Source organism: Mustela erminea, chromosome 7 (assembly GCF_009829155.1).
Source record: "Mustela erminea isolate mMusErm1 chromosome 7, mMusErm1.Pri, whole genome shotgun sequence".
Lineage (NCBI taxonomy): Eukaryota > Metazoa > Chordata > Mammalia > Carnivora > Mustelidae > Mustela > Mustela erminea.
In genome coordinates this window covers 141,280,747-141,299,953 of record NC_045620.1, presented here as the reverse complement: position 1 = coordinate 141,299,953, position 19,207 = coordinate 141,280,747, and the positions used below count along the sequence as shown (strand labels likewise).

The 19,207-nt window shown below is 54.0% G+C and overlaps 3 protein-coding genes across 9 annotated transcripts in view; 2 read left to right on the top strand and 1 right to left on the bottom strand.

The window, feature by feature from the left end:
* SH3YL1 (SH3 and SYLF domain containing 1) overlaps positions 1-1,326 on the bottom strand; it is a 34,498-nt gene extending 33,172 nt beyond the window's left edge. The window contains exon 1 of one of the 2 annotated variants that reach the window (XR_004288090.1): positions 1,220-1,299. Coding sequence is in view for 1 of the 2 variants with exons in the window: in XM_032353479.1 (XP_032209370.1) it covers position 1,220 (1 nt within the window). In the remaining variant the exon portion in view is untranslated. Of the gene's footprint in view, positions 1-1,219 lie in introns of both variants that reach the window. The other variant, XM_032353479.1, reaches the window with a different exon arrangement.
* A 559-nt stretch (positions 1,327-1,885) lies between these two features.
* ACP1 (acid phosphatase 1) lies at positions 1,886-18,290 on the top strand. Of its 5 annotated transcripts, none has more exons than XM_032353484.1 (6): positions 1,886-2,014; positions 8,066-8,139; positions 8,388-8,501; positions 15,076-15,137; positions 17,156-17,261; positions 17,404-18,290. In XM_032353484.1, the coding sequence occupies exons 1-6, from the start codon at positions 1,972-1,974 to the stop codon at positions 17,479-17,481; spliced, it is 477 nt and encodes a 158-aa protein (XP_032209375.1). In that variant the 5' UTR covers positions 1,886-1,971; the 3' UTR covers positions 17,482-18,290. The 5 variants fall into 5 exon arrangements, with proteins under 5 accessions (XP_032209375.1, XP_032209374.1, XP_032209376.1 ...); XM_032353483.1 differs by lacking the exon at positions 8,388-8,501 and adding an exon at positions 8,227-8,340; XM_032353482.1 differs by lacking the exon at positions 1,886-2,014 and adding an exon at positions 6,178-7,825.
* LOC116596263 (translation initiation factor IF-2-like) lies at positions 2,021-5,176 on the top strand. Of its 2 annotated transcripts, XM_032353478.1 has the most exons (3): positions 2,021-2,527; positions 2,577-2,751; positions 2,825-5,176. In XM_032353478.1, the coding sequence occupies exons 1-3, from the start codon at positions 2,073-2,075 to the stop codon at positions 3,107-3,109; spliced, it is 915 nt and encodes a 304-aa protein (XP_032209369.1). In that variant the 5' UTR covers positions 2,021-2,072; the 3' UTR covers positions 3,110-5,176. The 2 variants fall into 2 exon arrangements, with proteins under 2 accessions (XP_032209369.1, XP_032209368.1); XM_032353477.1 differs by lacking the exon at positions 2,577-2,751.
* Positions 18,291-19,207: the final 917 nt, after the last annotated feature.

The following is a 19,207-nucleotide window of genomic DNA, read 5'->3' as shown; positions in this document are numbered from 1 at the left end:
TCACGGCCGGACCCCATGCACGTCTGACCCGCAGGTACAAGCCATGGGCTCTTCTCCCCAAAACAGAACGTGTGCTTCGGTTTTAAATCGCGCAGGACCGTGTCCAACCCTGACACACTGGCCGACAAGGCAGCGGGTCGAGGACGTCTAAGACCGGAGCCGCCGGACCGCACCAGCGTCCCCGGCGCGCGGTCTTCAGCGAACGTGGGCACCGACGGCTCCGGACCCGCAGAGACGGACGCGCTTCCGAGTGTCGCACAAGACGAGGGTGAGGGTGAGGGTTTTCTCGGACGGAGTCTGCTCACACTCGCGAACCCCACAGCCGGTTCCCGGGGTAAACAAGGCGGCCCGACGGGAGCCGCGGACACCCGGCTGCCCTCACATCCCGGGCAGCCCCCCAGGGGCGGAGGCTCCACGCCACCGGCTTCGTCTGGAGGGCGCAGACCTAACTGACCTCCGCGCTCTTCGGGGGCCCCGGGCCACGACCACAGCCCCGACGACGAGAACGCAGGACACGCGTGTCCCGGAGGCGGAAGAAAACCCGGAAACCCGTCCCCTCCCGCCAGATCGTCCCGGGCCCCTCAGACTCGGACTCGCGGGCGCAGGGGCCGGGCCGGGTCCTCCTTCCCCTCGCAGCCCGGCGGCGGCTGGACGGCGCGGACACGCGTGTGGAAACGAAGGGAAACGTCCGCGGCCGCAGGTGCGCCTCCTGTCCTGGCGGCCACCCCCGTCCCCGCGCGCCCGTCGCGCGGTCCAGCGCGGAGAAGCCGCCACAGCCCCGACAGCCCCGCCGTCCCGGGCGCCGAGCGGCCACCCCGCCCGCCCCTTGTGCCCCCGGAGGCTGTCCACTCCCAGGGGTCCCCCCCAGCCTGGCCGGTCCCCGCCCGCGGTCCGGCGCGCCCGCCTCGCCGCGTCCCTCCCCGAAACCGACGGGGAAAGACGGTCTCGGACCTCGACGGTCACGAGCGAGTCTCAAGTCCGGGAGCCGCAGAGGCCGCGTCCGGGGCGGGGGCCGGTCACTCCGGTCCGGGGCGACCTGCGAGCGGACGCGCGTCCCAGACGCACCCCGGCCCCAGCCCTCCCGCGCCGACCGCCGGCCCCGCGGCCCGGCTCACGGGGAAGGGGCGACCCCAGTCCGGGGGGACCCCGCGGCCCGGCTCAGGGGGAAGGGGCGACCCCAGTCCAGGGGGCCGCCGGCCTCGCCCACACCCCTACTCACTGGCGACCCCGAGCAGGTGCCCTCGGCGCCCCGACCGCGCACAACCGCCGCAGACAGGAAGGGCTGCGCGCTGGGCCCGCCCCCCGGGGCAGGGCGGCGCGGGCGGGGCGCACCTGGGCAGGTGAGGGGGCGGGTGAGGCGACGCCGTCCCGCCCCGAGCGCGCGTCCCGGAACTGGGCCCAGCCGGGCCGACGCCGCCCCGAGCGGACGGCTGCGGGCGGGGGGCCGGCGGGGCTCTCGGGGCGCGGGCGGGCTCCGCTCACCCCCGGCTCGCGGTGCGGGTTGACGGGGGACAGTCCTGACCCTCGGGCACCCGCCCGGGACCCCGCCCTCGGGGATGGGTCACCCGCCCCGCGCACCCCCACGGCGGGCTCCGGGCGCCCTCCCCCGCCCTCAGGTGACCCCAGTCCAACCCCTACTGGGCCCGCCCCCTTCCAGGTAACTCACGGCCCCGCCCCCTGTCCGACCCTCTCCTCGAAGACCCTCCCTCTCCCCAAGACCCCTCCTCCCACCTCCTACCCTTTGCCCCGCCCCTACACCGCCCCTTTTCCCGGGGCGCGCCTTGGGTCCTCCTGAGGACCTCGGTCCCCCCAGTCTCACTACTGCGCAGGCGCAAGGCCCGGACGCGCGCCCCGAGGAAGCGCGGAGGCCGTACTGCGCAGGCGCGCGGGGCTGGTCGCTGGGGGTGCGCATGCGTCGCGCAGGGAACGTGCCGACGCGCTCCGTGGGCGCCCGGGTGTGCGCGCGGGAAGATGGCTGAGCCGGTGCCCAAGTCGGTGCTGTTCGTGTGTCTGGGTGAGACCGCGCTGGCCCAGCCCCGCTCCGGCTTCCCCAGACGCTCGGGCCGCGTCCCATGGGTCTTGGGCTGCGCCGCTGGGCCAGGGACGGTGATCGGGAGGAGGCCTGGGACGGGGAAACCGGAGGGTGGGATGGAGCGCCCCGGCTCTCCCCGCCCCGCGCACCTGCCGGCGGCTCTCCGCGCCGGCGAGCTTCTCCCTCCAATGCCCGTTTGCGGACGGGGTCCTCTCACCCGCTGGCCCCGTCCGGGCCGGTGCCCCTCACCGGCGCAGTCCTGTGCGGGCGGGTCCCCGTCACCGCAGCCCGCGGGGGTCTCCGTCACCGCAGCCCGGGGGGGTCCCCGTCACCGCAGCCCGGGGGGGTCCCCGTCACCGCAGCCCGGGGGGTCCCCGTCACCGCAGCCCGGGGGGGTCCCCGTCACCGCAGCCCGCGCAGGGTCCCCGTCACCGCAGCCCGGGGGGGTCCCCGTCACCGCAGCCCGCGGGGGTCCCCGTCACCGCAGCCCGGGGGGTCCCCGTCACCGCAGCCCGGGGGGTCCCCGTCACCGCAGCCCGCGCAGGGTCCCCGTCACCGCAGCCCGGGGGGGGTCCCCGTCACCGCAGCCCGCGGGGGTCCCCGTCACCGCAGCCCGGGGGGTCCCCGTCACCGCAGCCCGGGGGGGTCCCCGTCACCGCAGCCCGGGGGGTCCCCGTCACCGCAGCCCGCGCGGGGTCCCCGTCACCGCAGCCCGGGGGGTCCCCGTCACCGCAGCCCGGGGGGTCCCCGTCACCGCAGCCTGGGGGGTCCCCGTCACCGCAGCCCGCGCAGGGTCCCCGTCACCGCAGCCCGGGGGGGTCCCCGTCACCGCAGCCCGCGCAGGGTCCCCGTCACCGCAGCCCGCGCGGGGTCCCCGTCACCGCAGCCTGCTCACCTCGCCGCCCTCAGCCGCGGCTCCGACCCCGCAAGCCGGGGTCCTTCGCACTGCACCCGCCGAGCACCCTGTTTCTCCTTCCTCGAGTGGACCAAGGCCGCGGGGCCGGCGCGTGCCCCCAGACCCATCGCAGCCCCGGCTCGCTGGCTGGTTCTCTCGGTCCCCGCCTGCAGACGGCGTGAGCTCCGGCGGCCGGGACGGCGAGGAGTCTGGACCACCTCCAGGGAGACCCGATTCTCCAGTGTCTGTGTCACGGGACCCGCCTTCCAAATTAGAACTCACTTTCCCTTCGGGTTCGGGATTCTTCCTTTGCGTCGCGCCGCGGGGTTGTATTTCTCAGTGTCCGCGCCCTGTCCCCCAGAGAGGAAGGTCTGGGTCATCAGTTGTCCCGTTCCTCAGTGTCTTCTGATGAGGCTGCATTTCCCGTGCACCCAAGTGTCCCTTCCTTTCTGGGCTCGCCCCTTCGAGAAGAGGACGCGAGTCTGCCCAGTGTTACGCTTCCTCTCCACTACCCTCCCTGCCCGTGCCTTGTGATTTCTGTGTCCCCGCGGTTCAGGGGCGTAACGCACCTTCGTGTGGTTGTTTCTGGGAAACCCTATTGCGTTTCCTCGGAAGACTTTCCGTAAGGTTAGAGCCGGATATGCTCTTTGCTTTTCCCAGATCTTCTGAGTGGACACAGTAGTTTACCTATAACCCTTTGTGGACACCTTTCATTATATCAATTTCGCTATATTGATAGCCTCTTGGGATCACACCTGGATTAGCCCTTTTGAGGGCAGTAACTGTGGCTTATTTTCCTGCATTTCCAGCTTGAAGACAATTGGTGACGACAAGTAGGTATTTGCAGAATTGAATTTTTGTCAGGGGAAAAAGGAAAAGGGCCACCTTGCTTCACTTTGGTAGTGGGCATCAACTGATTTTTAAGCTCTCCATGGAAGACTGACTCACGGGATCAACAGATTGGTTCAGTGGCTGTTCAGTTCATGTTGTGCGTCTGACGGGGTCATTGCCTTGTTTATTTTACTTAGTGCTGTTGTTATGCGGACATAATGCTCATGGTGGTTATTAGTGGGGATGTGTACCGTGTATAATGTGTATTTATCTTCCGTACAGTTTTTTTTCTTTTTAAGAACTGCTGTATTACCAGGTACTCTTCTGAGTGCTAGGGATGGGTAGTGAGCCAAACAGGAGTTCTGCCTCTGCACAGCTCATGATCTGTCACCTACAGCCGAGCCCTTGGTTACTCACTAAGCTGGTGTTGTGTCTTGAACAGTAGAGCAGGGGAGGGAGTGGGAGTGGAACGCACTTGTAAGTAGAGCGGTCAGGGATGGCCTTGCTTACAAGGTGACATTTGGGTAAAGACTTGAGAGTTGAGAAGGCAAGCCTCGGGTCTTTGGAAAAGTGTCCAAGACTCGGAAGAAAGCGGGTGAACGGTTTTGAAATGAGAGTGCTGATCCGGTTCGTACTGGCAGAGAAACCGCTATGGCCTGGTCTAGAGACCCAATAGCTTTTTCAGCAAGATCTTTCTTCGTACCTGAACTCGAAGGTAGTTTGAGTGACTTTTGTCGATGCCGCCATAAATACATAACTAGAAGTGTTCCGGGTGCATAGGGAAGCTCGTTCCTTACGTAAAAATGAACACGCTGGGGCAGGAGTCTGTGAGCTCCTTATATAAAGAACTAGAAAGTAAATATTTGGTGCTTTGCGAAAGCAGACCTAGACAAAACATAAACAAGAACGCGTGACTGTGTCCCGGTAGACTTCACGTGTGGACACTGCAGGTTGAATTCCATGGGATTTTCTCATGTCACAAGATATTATTCTACTTGTAAGTTTTTGCAACTGTTTGAAAGGTAAGAATCATTTTTGCTTCTGTGGGCCGTACACAGAGGTGGTGAGCATGGATCATGGTTTTCAGATGCTGTTCTAGGGCCCGTCGAGGACATGTCTGGTGAGTCCCCATGAGGGCTTGGGCTTACTCGGAAGGAGATAAACCACTGGGGGATGAAGCCACTGAGCAGAGGTGGAGCACTTCGAAAGACATGTTCAGCTGCTATGTTGAGATTAGACTGAGCAGGGGTGAGGCCCCAGGGTTGAGGCCAGGGTGCAGAGGAGTGTGTGCTGGGTCCGAGAGGGAACCACGGGTGGAAGTGCTGAGTGGTCCTATGTTGGGCAGGTTTGAGGGGTCCATGAGTGCTGTTCTCATGATACCCTATAGACACAGTGAGCAGTAAGAATGGTGTATTTTTGAAATGGAAAAAAAAATATTTCTTCAAAGCATTTATTTGGGCTCTTTTCACACTGAAGTGTAGAGAGGAGTTTCCGATGTTTTCCCTTGGTAGGGCTAGTGGCCGGAAAGAGCTGCTCTCCTCATTTTGGCAAGATCGTTGTAAGCGTCCCATGGTTTTGTGCCGTAGAGATGCACTGACCTGTTGAAGGCACAGGTGTTTGTGCCACAGCCAGTGCGGTAGGACGTGGTAACCGTGAGTGCTGCCAGGTTACCCGATACTCGTTAACTGGTACTCATCGGTGCTTCAGATGTGCTGCACCTTGTGGGGTAAGAGACACAGCCCCAGCCCTTGGAGCATTTCATTTTTTCCCTTTGTGAGGCTCAGGTACTGAGTACATATCAGGCTGCCTGATATGGAAGAAACAAACTGAGACTTAACAGATTGGAGCTTTTTTCTAAAGAATCTGAAGATGACATTTTAAGGTTTTAGAACTTTTCCAAAGGTGGAAACTGAATTACTGTGTTTTACTATGAGCTCTCTTTTTAAATAGTGCATTAATTTGGTGATACCAACTTTAGAAAACAAGAGGTCAGGTTACAAGGAAGGAGGACTCTGCTAATTTCATAAGTAGTGTCACTTCTAAGTTTTATCGTAGTGATTCTTTTTCCCGTCTCTACTTAAACATGCATCTTGCTGTAAATATAACTATCTGGGAAAAAATATTTATCTGAGTGAATGTGCCTTGACTTTAAGGCAGTAAATAAACCTAGTTTTTGTTTTGTGGGGAAAGCTGTTATTTTGCAGTTAATAATTATTTTTAAAGGGATGAAACTAGTTTTATGAGATTGTAAGTGTTTATTCTGAAGTTTAAAGATTTTTTTTTTTTTTTTTTGACAGAGAGAAATCACAAGCAGGCAGAGTCAGGCAGAGAGAGAGGGGGAAGCAGGCTCCCCGCCGAGGAGAGAGCCCAATGTGGGGCTCGATCCCAGGACCCTGAGATCATGACCCGAGCCAAAGGCAGAGGCTTAACCCCCTGAGCCACGCAGGTGCCCCTTTTCTGGAGTTTTAAAATAATAACCGTTGTCTTAAACTGAACAGAGTGGTTGCAGATAAAAGTATTCCCAGGGTGTATGGCGACAGATAAAAGAGTTACACATCTGTTGGAGCCTTTCAGTAATTAACATAGCGGGGATGATAATACTTATTTTAAAAACTAAACCGAAATTCAGAATGTGGTAGGAAGAAATTTGACAATACAAACGAGCTTACAGAGGACGTTGGGGATTCATTCCTGTCCGTTTCGTGGTTGAGTGGTTGGTAGACTTCCCTGCTGTGGAAACCACAGTCTCTGGGGAAGAAAGGTCCTTTATAGATACATTATAAGGCCCAAGACTAACGTGGAAGCTTAAGAGTTGAGCAGTAGAGTGAGTGTTGGGTTCATGTAACAGCGCGTCAGTTGGGTCTCACAGCCCGTCGGGGGATCCGGCTCCACATGCGTATCACAAGCCCGAAGATTCGAGCGTGAGTCAAGAGTGATCCGTGTCTTCTTAACTCAGCTTGTGTCTATTCCTGGCGTTATTTGTGTTGGCCTCTGTAGGCTGTCTCCACCTGTGATTCCAGGCTCTCCAGCCCTGCAGTGTCCCTACCTTATGGTCTCTGTAGACCTTGCCCGGTGCTGGGCTTCTGCGCCGTCCTGCCGAATGCTGGACATTCCTTTCCCACTCGGCCCTCTGAGTGCACGTTCTGGGCCCAGTTACGGTTCCTGTAACCCAGACCCACCAGCGCACATTTGTCGCTTGTTCCTACAACCCCTTAACTTAAATGTCCAGCAGAATCCTCTCCCTAAGAGATCAGGTCCAGTCTTCCCTTTTTTTCTGATGAGGAACTTTCTCATTACCTTGTTTCTGATTTTAGCGTGATTCCTTAGGGTAATGGGAGTGTTTGGTTACTCCAGGAGGTCTGTCTGTAGTTCATGCGTGGAGGGTGAGGCAGGGTGGGGTCTGTGAGCCCCACGCTGGGGACAGGGGAGCTGGAGAGTTAGTTCAGCTGCAGACCCATAATTCCCTCACTCACGCCTACCTAAAGAAGCTCGGTGAACCCTTGGCACTGGGGCTCTGGGGAGCCTCCTGGATCACAGTACCCTGAGTACTGTCCCTGTTGGATGACGAGGGTGACATGTGTCTGAGGACCAAAGAGCTTCAGGTTCAAAACGCTTCCAGAATCTGCCCTATCTGCTTTGAATCTCTTTGTTATGATAAAACTATAATCCTAAGTCTAGCATTTTCCTGAGTTTTATATGTTCTTCTAGAGAATTATTGAATGTGTGGGGACGCACGGATCCGTAGCTTGCTGCTCCGAAGTGAGGGTGGTCCTGGGGATTCCCTGAAATTGTAGCTGATGTCGAAAGTTCTGGGCAGACTTGGTGACCTGGAGGGCAGCACCCTTAATACAGCCGGCCGACGACCCAACAGACTGCATCCTGAAGTGTGTGTGTGTGTGTGTGTATTTTATGAAACAGTATTAATCGTTACGTGTAACTTACTTGAAAATACATATTTTAACCCTGTTGTATTTCATTTTAAAATAGGCTCATTGCAACCCACTTCATTGATTTCATGAGTTACTTCTGGGTCACTGAGAGCAACCTAAAAAACAGTGATTGCAGTTGTAATTGATTTTTTTACCTCTTGGTTTTTCGTACTTTGAATGCATGGGCAGCGGGTGTCGAGTCACAGGGCGGGGGTTTGGTCAGCGGTTTCTGGAGGTCCTGCTGTGCACGCACTGGTGGGAAGCTGACCCGCTCCCCTTAGGGAGGTGCATTTGTTGTGTGTCGCGTGGGTGACGTGGTTGCTGGATTCTGCCCTAGCGTCAGCCCTGACGCCCACTCTGCCTTCCCCTCTTTTCAAGGTAACATCTGTCGGTCGCCCATTGCGGAAGCAGTGTTCAGAAAACTTGTCACTGACCAAAAGCTTTCAGATCATGTAAGTACCATTCTCCATATTAAAGAGGCCAAGCCGACTGCCTTTGTGGCAGGAAATTGCGAAAAAAATTCTTCTTTTCTCCTGCAGTGGAGGATAGACAGTGCAGCGACGTCCACGTACGAAATAGGAAACCCTCCCGATTACCGAGGGCAGAGTTGCATGAAGAAGCATGGCATCCCCATGAGTCACACTGCCCGGCAGGTACCGTGCGGGAACTTGAAGCTACCCGTGTGTGTTCTGTGTTGCAGTGGGTCATTGACAGCGGCGCTGTTTCTGACTGGAACGCGGGCCGGTCACCAGATCCAAGAACTCTGAGCTGCCTCAGAAATCATGGCATTAACACGGCCCATAAGGCAAGACAGGTAGAAGAGATCTCATTTACTTTCTAATCCTGGAGTCCCCTAATTTGAGAACTTGTGAGCTTAACCACACTGACGTGCTAACGAGTGTTTATTCTGGGTTCGTTGATGTAGCCACGGGTTCCCCATTTTGTTTCATCGCTGGTTTCACAGTTCTGAAAGGTGGGCATGATCTGGGAATTGACTTATTTTTATTTTATCTATTTATTTTTTAAACAATACAAGAGAACAAATCGACACCTTTGTTTATTTTCATTAAGCTTAAATCCTTGGGGGTTCAGCCTCACACGGATTCTGGGCCAGTTTGATGGGAGCCACTGTTTCCTTGAGCTCCGGTCACTTTTCCCCGATTACTGTGGCTTTGTTTGGCTTGCTGCCCGGAGTCACTGTGCTGTTGTTTGCCTTGTGCACAGAAGCACATCTCTTGCCGTCTAGAATTCAGTTTCATCTTGAGCATAAACACCTTCCGTTTTTAAGAAGAGTTGTGTGCTCCCTCTAGTTCTGGAGACCCCACTTACCGCCAGCAAAAATGGCCTCGGACCACAGCCTTCCGGACACACTCGGCGTTTTAGGAGTGCGGCTCCCGGCAGGCCTCCCTAGGCCCCAAGAGGGTGGAAAGAGAAAGGCTAAAATGCGTTTATAGTCACATGAGTGATCCTGGTGAGAGCCCTGCCTAGCGCCTAGAGATCTGAGTTACAGTCTTCTTTTTTCATTTCTGTCTGTGACTGAAACATTTAAGCCCTGGTAACTAGTCTGCTTATGGTGCAAGTTTGTTGCTAGAATAAGTGTGTCTCAACTGTCAGGTGACGTAGGAGCCCAGGGTATCCTGGTCCCACTAGCGATGCTCGTCCTGCAGGCCGGCAGTGGGACTTCTGGGCTGTGGGATTCTGACGTGCTGTGCAGAGGAACATTGTGGGATGAGGCAGGTGTGCTGGGTCTGCTCCATTCAGTGTGGAAGCCGCTAGTTGGCTCCACTGTACTCGCAGTGCGGCCCGTGGGGCGGAGGGACTAAAGTTCACATGTTAACTTACCTGAGTAGCTGCCTGGATCTGGTGAGCGCCCAGTGGGCGGCATGGTTCCAAGATTCACACGCAGCGGCCGCGGGGAGCGTGAGGGTTGTGCCACCGCAGCCTCCATGGGACACCAGAGTTCAGGGCAGGCCCGCAGAGCGCCATTGCTCAGAGTGTGCCGCCCGTGCCGCTGCCTGCTCTGGCCCCTTCCATCACCGCGGGGACCGGCTGCTGAAGAGATGGGCTTCGTTTCTGACACAGGGTGCTTCGTGGGCCGTCATGCGAGGAGGGTTACGTTTATCACTCTCACGACTTTGTGGACACTCCGCTGGATGTTTACAAATCCCGGCCGGGGCGCCCGGTAGCCCAGGGAAGCGTCCAGCTCTTGATTGCAGCTCAGGTCGTGATCTTAAGGCCATGAGGTCGAGCCCCACGTCAGACTCCCCACTGAGCAGGCTCGGCTTCTCTCCCTCTTTCTCGTCCTCTGCCTCTTCTCTCACTCGCCCACTCTCTCAGATAAATCTTCCAGAAACATTTAAAAAGAGTTAGAGTTAGAAGTTAGAGTCTTTTAACTTCTTTTGTGTCCAGCCTCACAAAATATGCAGGTCTAAGGACCAAGCAAGGCTGCGGGTCGGTATCAGAAGCAACAGGCTGTGTCCAGGGATGAGAGGCCTTGACGCGGAGACGCCGCCGGCTGCCTTGGAAGTCAGTTGTCAGATACGTACCTGGTCGGAGGTACGGCTGGCGGCGTGCGAGCTACAGTGTAGTTTTAGTGTTCGCACGAGAACTTTGTGGAGGAGGGACAGAGACGGGTCGTCGTTACCTCCGACCGTGTCTTCACCGAAATCTCCCGCTGCTCTGCCGCTGAGCGTTGAGCTTCTGTTTCTGATCGTCTCAGTCTGTCCTCCATTGCCTTGCTAGGGAAGGGAGTCGTTGGCGACCCTGTTTTGCACACGGAGGAACTGTTCTGGAGGGAAGATGTGTAAATTATCAAACGTCACCCAGCTTCAGAGGCATAAAACTGGGATTTGACCATAGGCTTATGTTTGTTTTAATAAAAACATATATAGGTGTGAGCCAGGAAGTTCACAAAAGTGCCACCGAAACACTTCTGATGCGTTAACAAAGTCTCAGAAGCTAGTGACACATGCTATTTTGGCTTAGATAAATTTACTCTGGAATCTGTGAACTTCTCATTTCTGGCTGTCAGATGACTCTGTATGTTCACTAAGTTAGCTGCCTTGAGGCCAGACCTGTTCCAGCATCGAATCTTCATTGGCCAGAATAGTGCACATTTTGTAGGTCACGTGTCCTCATCTCCAGGAGCTGCACACCTTGTCCGTTCTACTTCCTCTGTCTTAGAGAACGCGAACTCATTCTCAGGAGTTCATGATTTCAGATTTCAGTTACACCTCCATGTTTTCTGTTTTTAGGATCAGATTGTTTTTTGTACAGAAGTACATAATTTGGGTAAAAATGAAATATTTTAAATACACATGTCTTTAGCTAGAAACTTCTCATTTTTAGAGATCAGTTGTAGTTGTTGGTTTTAGAATATTCCCACACAATCTGTTTCTTTTTCCCTGTTCCTTTTACGAAAAATTTCTTGTTCTTTTTTTTTTTTTTTTTTATTTTCAAAGCACTGGTAAGGTGGGGTGCCTGGGTGGCTCAGTGGGTTAAAGCCTCTGCCTTCAGCTCAGGTCATGATCTCAGGGTCCTGGGATCGAGCCCTGCATCGGGCTGTCTGCTCGCCAGAAGCCTTCTCCGCTCTCTCTCTCTGCCTGCCTCTCTGGCTACTTGTGATCTCTCTCTCTGTCAAATAAATAAATAAAATCTTAAAAAAAAAAAAAAAACTGGTAGTATGTTTTGTAAATTAGTATCATATTTTCTTAAAAGATTTTATTTGACAGAGAGATCACACACAGGTAAGCAGAGAGAGAGGAGGAAGCAGGCTCCCCACTGAGCAGGGACCCCCCCCCCGCCCCCCATGTGGGGCTCGATCCCAGGACCCTGAGATCATGACCTGAGCTGAAGGCAGACACTTAACTAACTGAGCCCCCACAAGGGCCCATGCAGGCTTTCTCTTTAGCAGTTGTCAGAATTTATAAGGGAACTATTCTGTTACATTTCTTAAAATTTCCTAATTTTAATTTTCCTAATACTACTTGAGCCTGGGTTTGATAAACAAAATATGTTTAGGGTGCGTCAGGGGTTTTGGGTGTCTGATTGCAGCCAGTTAGTTCTGTGGAGGCGTTCACTGTGTTACACTGTCCTTCTTGTCCACAAACCTTTGACACCTGCACGTGTCATCAGTGGGTTCTTGGGACCAGTCACGCTCCCTCCTCTCCAGAGGTCACTACTCAGTTTCTTTCTGCCTTTTTAGTGTGTGGCCTTGGAATCCTTGTGTGTGACTCTTTCTGTTGGTTTTCCTCTGAGAGTCTCCGTGGCCTGTCTTGGAGCCCCTGCTCTGAAGCTGCTCTCAGTACCTTGCTCCAGTCCGGCCGCCGCGGGCGCACCGTGCCTCACCCGGTGGACACTGGGCTGCTGCTTGTTTGGGCTGAGAGCCGTGGCGGGTACACCTGTGTGCAGCTCTGCTGGACGCACACCCGCTGTCGTACCTGTCAGGCGTTGGCCTCATTAAACCAGTCAGAAATTTCCCTCTTTCTCTGTTCTCTTAAGAAGTTGGTCAATCGCTGACAGTATTTCTGCTTTAATGGCTGTGCAGGGGTCATTGAATCAGTTGCTGCTGTTCCTTGAAATTGCCCTTACTTTCTCTGCTGTTTTTACGTTTTTCTTTTGGATTCTTTTTCTTGTCTTTTCCCAGCAGTTTTACTGTGGGAAGCCCAAGTATGCATCCTGAATTTGCACCCTGATAGTTTCCGTCGGTTTTGGAAAAGTCTGTGTTGTTTTCTTTTTGTATTTTCCTTCGCTCTCTCTTCAGAGATAACTTCGCTGTAGTCTGGACATAACCCTCTGATGCTGTCTTCTCCATTTTCCCTCCTTTCCGCCTGCTGGTCCTGGCTCTGGGGGTGTCCGTGGTGCTGGACTGTTCCCCTCCTGGGCGGGGTCTTCCAGGACCCCTGCATGGGAATCGCCCCGCGGCCCCGCGTGCCGTCAGCAGGGCTCCTCCCCCTCCCTCCCGGGCTTGCTGCAGCCTCCCCGTGGCCTCTTGGTTTTGCCCTGAGTAGTTCCAGAACTTGGCAAATGGTTTGAGAAGAAAGCTTGTGAGTGCCGGGCTCTCTGTCCTTCCAGCCCTTATGTCCTGCTTCTCCGGCCTTTGGGGTTGCTACCTGGTCCCTGGAGCTTCTCTTTTCCAGCAGTGGCCCTGTGCCCAGGCTTCTGGAGCAGGCGCTTGGCCTTGGCACCGCTGACCCTGCATCTGGTGGTGCTCTGTTGTGGGGCTGTCCCGGGCCCTGTGCAATGTTTGGCAGCATCCCTTGTCTCTTCCCGCTGGGTGCGGAGCACCCCTTTGCTCCCCAGCATAGCAACCAGAGATGTCTCCAGACATTGCCAACTGCCCCCTCTTTGAGAATCACTGCCCTCAAATTCTCCAAGTATCCAGGAGGTCAAAATTATTCATGAGTAAAGGATCCATTCAAAATGTCAGGCTGACCAGTGGACTGGAACAGAGTAATAAAAGTTGACAGCTATTTTTCTTTTCCTACTCTGTATTGCAAGGAACCTTTATTTTTTAATATATTTTTTAAAGATTTTATTTATCTATTTGACAGAGAGAGATCACACGTAGGCAGAGAGGCAGGCAGAGAGAGGAGGAAGCAGGCTCCCTGCTGAGCAGAGAGCCCGATGTGGGGCTCGATCCCAGGACTCTGGGATCATGACCTGAGCCGAAGGCAGAGGCTTTGACCCACTGAGCCTCCCAGGTGCCCCTCTCAATCATTTTAATATCTAAAGATCATGTATGGTTTTTATAGGTAGCTATCAGTTCTAAGGCTGTCTTTTGATCCGTAATTGCAGTAATTCTAAAATTAAAAACAGTGTTAATCCTAGCACGTTTCTCATAAACTGGGGAAATAGCTTATAGTATTGTAATAGATGTTGAAATAAGCTAGTGCCTTGGGAGTGTTAACAAAATACAGTCCTCAGCACTTGGACGTGCTTCACTGAGAACTCCTGCAAGTGTAAGTTAAGAGCCACAGTTAAATTTTTAGCAGAACAATGAGTATAGTTACTTTCGTTTGCTATACTGATCATTACAAATAGTATCAGTACTCTGTTAAATTGAAAAATTTTTAAAGTACTCATTTAAAAAAAAGGGTTCCGGGGCGCCTGGGGGGCTCAGCTGTTAAGCCTGAGCCGTCAGCTCAGGTGATCTCCGGGTCCCGGGATCCAGCCCCGCATCAGGCTCTCTGCTCAGCAGGAAGCCTGCTTCCCCCTCTCTTCCACTCCCCCTGCTTGTGTTCCTTCTTTATTCCTTCTTTCTTTATATATTTAATTTCTTTATTTTTAAATTATTATTTATTTGACAGAGATCACAAGTAGGCAGAGCAGCAGACAGAGAGAGAGGAAGGGAAACAGGCTCCCCGCCGAGCAGAGAGCCCGATGCAGGGCTCGACCCCAGGACCCTGGGAATCACGACCTGAGCTGAAGGCAGAGGCTTAACCCACTGAGTCACCCAGGCGCTCCTGCTTGTGTTCCTTCTCTAGCTGCGTCTCTCTCTGTCAGACAAATAAATAAAATCTTTAAAAAAAAAAAGTTTCAATATCTTCTTTGTAGTTTCCTGGCACTCCTATATTTTAGATGATATTTTAAGTGGGGAAGGTTATTACTGAAAATTACATTGTTAGAAATTATTTCTACGTTCATTATGTGGCGTGTCTGTGTTCCTTTCTTTCTAATTCTGCCAGTGTTTATGAAGGCAGAAATCATCAAGTAATTTCCCTACTTAACATTTTAGTGGGCTTATGTTGATGAACTGTGATGTCAAAAAATTGACCGAATCAGTAAAAATACTGAGTGGCGTTCTCTTCCGTGTCGTGTTGAGACTGTGCGTGCTCAGGGGAGGGAAGAAGCACGCGTCCAGGCCCTTGCCTGTTTCCTTCTCGGGGACTCTTCTGTGAACACCCTGCTCACATTTTCGTTTCCTGCCCCCCCCAGAGCTCTTCACATGGCTGTGCCGGGTGTTGCCTGCCCTGTGCTGGGGGGAGGCCTCCAGGGACAGTCACCCGGCTCTTTGGGTGTTTGTCACTGGGGCTAGGATGTTCCCTTCTTGCAGAATGAAAAATGGGGTAAAACAGTGAAGGGGGTTAAACGTGGGACAGTTTAGTATGTTAAGTGAATTAAACTTTGTTACTAAGAAATTGCGGGGGATTATAAACTTTGTGTTTACATATTACGCTGTTAGGGTTATTCCAAGGAACTTATTAAAGTTCTTTGCAGTACAGTGTCACAAAATAGGTTAACTCTATTTTAACTTTAAAATACCCTTAATTATTTAACTTAAGTCAGTTAGCAGGTTCACATATAGCAAATTTTTTGTGTTTACTGCTTTGGATCCTCTAGGTTTGGTTGTTATAAACACTGTGTTTTTTACTTCTATTTAATTTTAGGTTACCAAGGAAGACTTTGCCACATTCGATTATATACTGTGTATGGATGAAAGCAATCTGAGGTAATCACATTTTTAAAGGGTACTTCTGATCAACTTCCAGTTCAGTAGTAGGCCAGTTGTTTGTTGTCAAAATGACTTTTTTATTATCTTGGAGTTTTAAAAGTAGTGATGGTCACAACATGCAGAATTATATGTTTAGAGTAGTAAGACACCAGCGAGGCGCTGAGCACTGTCTCCCAGCAGTAGACACGCTTTCAGGGGAGGGGGAGCCCGGTGAGCCGGTGCGGCCCGGGGACCGGCCGGGCTGTGAGCAGCTTCGTGGAAGCTGGGGTTGGTTGTACAGGAGAGCGACGCCGTGATTCCTGGGCCTGTGGTGTTCTGTTGTCTCTCGTGGGATCCTGTTACTGCTGCCCCAGCCCCCAAAAGGAGGATGGGCGAAAAGGGAAGCTTTTGACGCTCTGGATTGTTGCTTGCCTTCATGGATATAAAAACAAACCCAAACAGGCCAGGCTCTTCGGTAACGGGCTGACTGCGCCGTGGCCTGTATTAGGTGCTCAGCACACCAAAGCACTTAACCCTTGTTCCGCATCTTATCAGAGAGGCACGAGAGGTCACGTTACACGTGGAGCAGATTGGTGTGGCAGAATTTTAGCCTTGGCTTTGTGAGGCAGAGCCTACTGTGCATCTCACTGTCACCTCGCGTGGGAACGTGCATTTGGGTGACAAGGAACTTGGTGGCATTTCTTGAGTGAGCTTTGTGTCCTGGCATAGTGCCAGACGTGGGGACCCACAGATGAGGAATTGTTGTTCTGCCCACCCTTGACGTGTGCAGGCTGGCGTGGGCTCCTCGCGTTAGCCCAGAATTGCCTGACGCTGTGAGACCATGTGGTCATGCCAGGAGCCAGCGAACGCGGTGTGCGCGGCAGGTGTCGGGCTGTTGCGGGTGAGACCCGAGAGATCGTATGAAGTGGTTCTGGTTGGAAGGCCGGGGCCCTGCGTGCCTTTGTCACACGGCCGTGTGTAGTCTGCCGTGCGGGGAAGCAGGACGGCTGCCTGCCCGCTGGCTGGTCGCACGCTGCCGGTGCAGAGGCGGCCCGGGACGTGCCCCGGTGTGACTGCAGGGATCTCGCTGAACCAGTGCTAGTTCACAGGACTCCACGCGTTTTATGAATAGAAACTGTTTCTGCTTTTAACTGCCTTTGTAGGCGTGTTCAGCTCCACTTCTGCTTTTATGAATCAGGACCGTCACCAAATACATGCATTTTCTCTATTTATATTTATTTATTATATTTCTGTTCTTGTTTTTCAGTTGTTGGTTTGTCTCGTCCTCACTTTTCTCACGTGCGGGGATTGTCAGCAGGGGCCTCTCTTAGCAGGGTCTCCAGGGTGGGAGGGCGTCCCGAGCAGGGTCTCCAGGCAGAGCAGCTGGAGTCCACACGTCTGCCCCAGTGGCGGGGGGACGCGTCCTGGAGCTCGGAGGCCTGGCCAGCCTTCCCTGCGCACCAGCAGTGTCTGATGTGTCCGAGGTGCTCCGCGGAGGTTTGGCCGCCCAGGAGCTTGGCGCTCTCCTCACGGCCGAGCGAGTGCAGGGGACGGGGTGGCGGGCAGGAGCTGTGCCCGCAGCTCGCTCGGGCAGAGGCTAGAGGGGTGCGCGGTGGCACAGGGAGGCTGGCGCCAAATGCAGTGTCAGGACGCCTGGGGACGGGACGGGCAGCCCTCCGGGCCTCACTGCACGTGGCTCTCGGAGTCCCGTGCTGCCGCCTCTGTCTAATGTCTGGAAGAGGAGCTTTGTGATGTCATCGTCTCCTCTGACTTCGCAGAGGGTAGAGTTCTGCTCTGACTGAGGGATGCGTGTTTTGGGTAAAAGCATGAGAACATGCCACCATTACAGACCCTCTCGCTGGTCTCGGAAACCTGTGGTGCGAGGGTCACGCAGGTCCGCAGGGGTTTGGTTTCCTTTGTAAATCAGGTCACTCTTGCCGGGTTCTGATACGGCTGTTTCATAAAACCCTAGCAGATGTCCCTGTTTAACTTGAAACCATCGATCAGAAAACTAAGTTCATGTTTCAATTTTACAGAGACTTGAATAGAAAAAGTAATCAAATTAAAAACTGCAAAGCTAAAATTGAGCTACTTGGGAGCTATGATCCACAAAACCAACTCATTATCGAAGACCCCTATTATGTAAGTACGCCTCTCCCTCCGGTCGGCACGATGCGAGCGGCAGTGTGGGGACTTGCTGTGTGTCCCGCAGCGACAGATCCAGGTTCTCCTCAGGGCGTGGGCTTATGTGGGTTTTGTTCTTTCTTCTTCCCTGTGCTTTTAGGGGAATGAGTCCGACTTCGAGACTGTCTACCAGCAGTGTGTGAGGTGCTGCAAGGCCTTCCTGGAGAAGGCCCGCTAAGGCCCCGCCCGCGCTTCCCTCCTGCCCCGCTGGGCCCCGCAGGCTCTCCTGGAAGGCCGCATGCCTCCTCCACTTGACCCTCAGTTGCTTACCTTAAGTCATTGTAGACGGAAATCAGTTACTGTGTTTGACAGACAAATAAATAAAAATGTTTCATGCAGACGGCGTATGGGGTACGTGAAGTGTTCTCAGACCCGTTGAGCCTCCCACTTTGTCCCAGTTTCAGAAACGGTGGAGCAAACAGAATAGCACAGGCACCAGGGCATGAGGACACCCCACGTCCCTCTGGCACACGAGCCCCACCTCTTCGCTGAGGTTGTGCGCGACCGATGGGGGCCGTGGCCTCCGCTGTCTGCACCGGCCGGCCCCGCAGCCGAGACTCGCCGGTGCGCACGGTTAGGTGCGGCAGTCCGCAGCTTTCCTGCCCGCGGTCCGGCTCATCAGGACGCCAGCTTGAGTGCATTCGGACGTTTTGCCCCTCGAAGTGTACAGCCAGAAAGAAGGAAGCTGTATGCTGGTCTGTCTTCCTGTCAGTTCGAGGAACATGTCTGCTTTTCAAGCCTGTGGAACCCAAATGCCAAATATAGATTAGCTTAGTGGGAAAAAACAGTTAAAAGGTTGGGAAAAGTTCTTTTATATTGGGATGCTTAAATATCGAGACAGGAAGTGTTCTCTCATCAGTGCGTCCAGACAAATAGGTGATCTCTGTGCACTTTGAGAGAACTGATCTAAAACTCATATGGCCATATGGCAGAAAAGACTGTGGCAGAAAAAATAAACTGGGGATATTATAAAAATACAACTACGAAGTATGGTGTCTGCTTGCTTTCTTATTGATATGTGAAGAAGAATTGGAAAACAGTGGCTCTCTTGTCCCTTTCCGATGACCTGTGAGTTTCTGTGTGTATGTTTGTCTTCAGGGTTAGGGAGTCAAAGGACAAAGGTCCATTGCTTCTGCTGCTTTGTGAAAGAAGTTTGAGCCCCGTGTGGCCATGCACATATCCTTGGCCGACCCCACCGTCTGGGGAGTGCGGCAGTCTCCTCCTTGGAGCTGGCTGTCCAGGCTGGGCCTTCCCGGGAGGTGAACGAGAGCTTGCCGTGCTCCCCGTCTGCCTCCTCATTCCCAGCCGCTGGCCCAGAGTCCAGGGAGGAGTGTGGGCCGCCGTCCTCCAGAGCCCAAGTGGATCCTTACTCAGAAGTAGGACTTTGGAGGAAGGGCTGCCCCATCCGGGTGGCTGCTTCTGGGTGTTGTGGAGCTGCCTGTCCTCAGAACCTGGGGGTCCCGTGTGGGGGGTGGAGTGGGGGCTTTAAGTCCCGGAGGGTGATCATGATGACTTTGTCAGCACCCCTCCAGGACGTGTGTCTGGCTCCCTGTGGGATTTCCCAAAGACAGCCCTACCTGAAAACCTCTGCAGCCGAGCGGGAAACGTGAGAGGCCACATGGATTGAGAAATTGGTGACTGTGTTCTAAAAAGTGAAGAACGGAGTGGAAAAGATCAAGTAATTAGGAAATAGGACTAAGAGCACGGCCGAGTTAGCTCTGCCCCAGTCCTTCTCAAGGTAACCCCATAGTCCGTCCCTTCGGGATCATGAACAAATCCCCGAAATCGGTTTTCCTTACGGTTTGCATCTGTATCTCAAATACGGACCTCAGACCTCTCCTGGGAGTTGTGTTGGCTTTCGCCGTGCAGCTGTGTCCAGACGAGAGGTCCTGTGGGCCGAGAAG